At 34.7% G+C, this 2,797-nt stretch overlaps 1 protein-coding gene across 1 annotated transcript; it reads left to right on the forward strand.

Moving 5' to 3' along the window:
- Positions 1-833: 833 nt before the first annotated feature.
- LOC134662392 (uncharacterized) lies at positions 834-2,555 on the forward strand. Its single transcript, XM_063518605.1, has 2 exons — positions 834-1,691; positions 1,924-2,555. Exons 1-2 carry the CDS (start codon positions 1,411-1,413, stop codon positions 1,952-1,954), a joined length of 312 nt encoding a protein of 103 aa, XP_063374675.1. The 5' UTR covers positions 834-1,410; the 3' UTR covers positions 1,955-2,555.
- The last annotated feature ends 242 nt before the right edge of the window (positions 2,556-2,797 follow it).

A 2,797-nucleotide genomic window follows, 5' to 3' on the forward strand; every position in this document is an offset into this window, starting at 1 on the left:
TGAACGCAATCGCAGTCAGATATTATTTCTGAATTCAATACTTCCAATGACACTTGACATCATTCCGATTAGGACAGGCAATCTTGTAGGTACATTGATTTGCGGTTTTGATATAATAATATCACATCGGCAGTCATCGGAAAATCAGTCTGAATTTAGAATTTATAACGCGAGAATATTAACAGACGACATTAACATTTGCGGTTTTGATATAATAATATCACATCGGCAGTCATCGGAAAATCAGTCTGAATTTAGAATTTATAACGCGAGAATATTAACAGACGACATTAAAATATACCTACAGTAGAATAGTTAATGTCATTAACTATTCTACTGTAGGTATATTTAACTTTATGGAAACTAACATTTAACTTTATGGAAACAAACATTTCCCATCTAGTGACGTAATATCGTAAATCCAGGTCTGTTAAAAGAGCAACTCAAACATCCCTCGATGACATGTCAATGACAGATAACTTAGTTTTGTTTTTAATCTGTGGCAACCTTCTTCTTCCACCATGACTTGATTAAAGGCTAAGCGCCTGTGTCTAATTTAATTAAATATATATAATAAACGAAGTGATATATAGAAGAACATCTTTAATTCAATATAAAACACTGCGCCCCATAACAATTTTCAATAGTTATGGACCCAGACATCGTAATTGCGTAAGAAAAAGGAAAGTGAAAATACGGCGTCAGTATAACAAGAGAAGTAAGAAAACAAGATGGCGAAAGATAGTAATTTCAATAGCAGATATAATATTGAACAATTCAGTGGAGATGGGTTCAACAATTGGTCGTTCAGAATCAAAAGCGTACTTAAGGAAAATTCGTGCCTGGAGGCAATACAAACTGTGAAATACTCAGATAATACAGCTAATGCGAAAATGGAAGCGCGAGCGCAAGCCATTTTAATTGCCGCAGTGGCAGACAGCCACTTAGAATACATACGACAAGAGACAGCATACGCTATGTTTAAAAATTTAGAAGACAATTTCAAAGACAAAGGAGTAAGAAGCAAATTATTTTTAAGAAGGCAGTTAAGCGACATGAAATATATAGATACGAAATCGTTAAAAGAACATCTTACAAAAATACAAGAAATATGTACTCAACTAGAAGAAGCCGGATCAGAATTAAAAGAAGAAGAAAAAATAAACTATGTACTTTTATCAATGCCCAAATCTTATGAATCAATAGTTACAGCTTTAGAAACCATCGGCGATTTGAAATTGAATACAGTGAAGGATAGATTATTAGCGGAGGAGGAGAAACAGAAAAAATTTAATGAATATCAGACAAGTCAAGGACAGTTAAATGCTTTTAATTGCTTCACTTGTGGTAAGCCGGGCCATAAAAAGTTTCAGTGTAGACAAAGTCATGGATATGGATTAAATCAAGGACATGGACGTGGCGGATGGAATCAAGGATATGGATTTAATCAAGGGCATGGACGAGGTGGATGGAATCAAGGATATGGAGTTAATCAAGGACATGGACGAGGCGGATGGAACCAGGGAAGAGGCTTTAATCAAGGACGTGGACAGAGTGGATCATACAGAGGAACCGGATTTAACCAAGGACGTGGTTGTGGTAGCCAAGGAAGAAATAGAGGATCGAGGCAAGGACGGAGTACCAACTATGTCGAGGATAATGATGAAACGACAGCATTCTTCTGCGGAAATGTAAGTGGTGAACCGAATTTAAAATTTTATGTGGACTCAGGGTGCTCAGATCATTTAGTATACTCTCTAGATTATTTCACAGAATATATAGAATTTAAAGTGCCAAGAAAAATTGCAGTTGCTAAAAATAAAATAACTTTAGAGGCTTTTGGAATAGGAAATATGGAAGTAGTGTTCAAAGTAGGCAAAACTGAAAACAAATGTTTATTAAAAAATGTGTATTATGTTCCAGATGTAAGGAAAAATTTATTATCAGTGTCTAAAATGGAAAGTGTCGGGTTGAGGATTGAATTTGCTAATGGAAAGGTACGAGTATATAAACATAATTATTTAATCATGATTGGAAATAAAGAGGGAACACTATATACAGTTGAATGCAAAATTAATGTAAATTCGTGTCAGTTAGCAAACACAGTAGATACAAATTTATGGCACAGACGTTATTGTCACTTGGGTTCACAAAATTTAGATGTACTTGTACGTAAAAATCTGGTAGATGGTTTATCTGAAATAAAAAATAAATTTGTAAATGACAGTTTATGTGAAGCATGTATTTTAGGGAAAAGTCGTAGACAGCCGTTTAATAAATTAGGGACTAGAGCTAAGAAACCTTTAGAATTGGTACATTCTGATGTCTGCGGACCGATTACACCTGTGACTTGGGACGGTTACAAATATTTTGTAACATTCATAGATGATTATACTCACTTTACTATGGTTTTCTTAATAAGGAATAAATCAGAGGTTTTCAAAAAGTTTGAAACTTATTATAATACAGTAACAAAACATTTTAATGCAAATTTGTTAAAGCTGAGAATCGATAATGGCCGTGAATATCTTTCGGATGAATTTAGGGATTTTTGTGATAGGAATGGAATCGTCATGCAACATACAGTACCATACAATCCAGAGATGAATGGAGTCGCAGAAAAAATGAATAATACACTTATGGACAAGGCAAGGACTATTCTAATAGACTCTGGCTTGAAGAAAGAATTTTGGGGTGAAGCAGTCTTGTTCGCAACATATGTAACAAATAGGAGTCCAGTTTCAGGAAGAGAAAAAACGCCATGTGAGTTATGGGAAGGACGCAAACCTGATGTATC

Source organism: Cydia amplana, chromosome 3 (genome assembly GCF_948474715.1).
Source record: "Cydia amplana chromosome 3, ilCydAmpl1.1, whole genome shotgun sequence".
Taxonomy (NCBI): Eukaryota; Metazoa; Arthropoda; class Insecta; order Lepidoptera; family Tortricidae; genus Cydia; species Cydia amplana.

What these genes read in the sequence shown, in the direction of transcription:
- LOC134662392 (XM_063518605.1), top strand. Translation starts at nt 1,411, where the DNA reads ATGGACGTGGCGGATGGAATCAAGGATATGGATTTAATCAAGGGCATG. An exon ending in CAGCATTCTTCTGCGGAAAT is followed by an intron (nt 1,692 to 1,923) that starts GTAAGTGGTGAA and finishes ATTATGTTCCAG; the next exon opens with ATGTAAGGAAAAATTTATTA.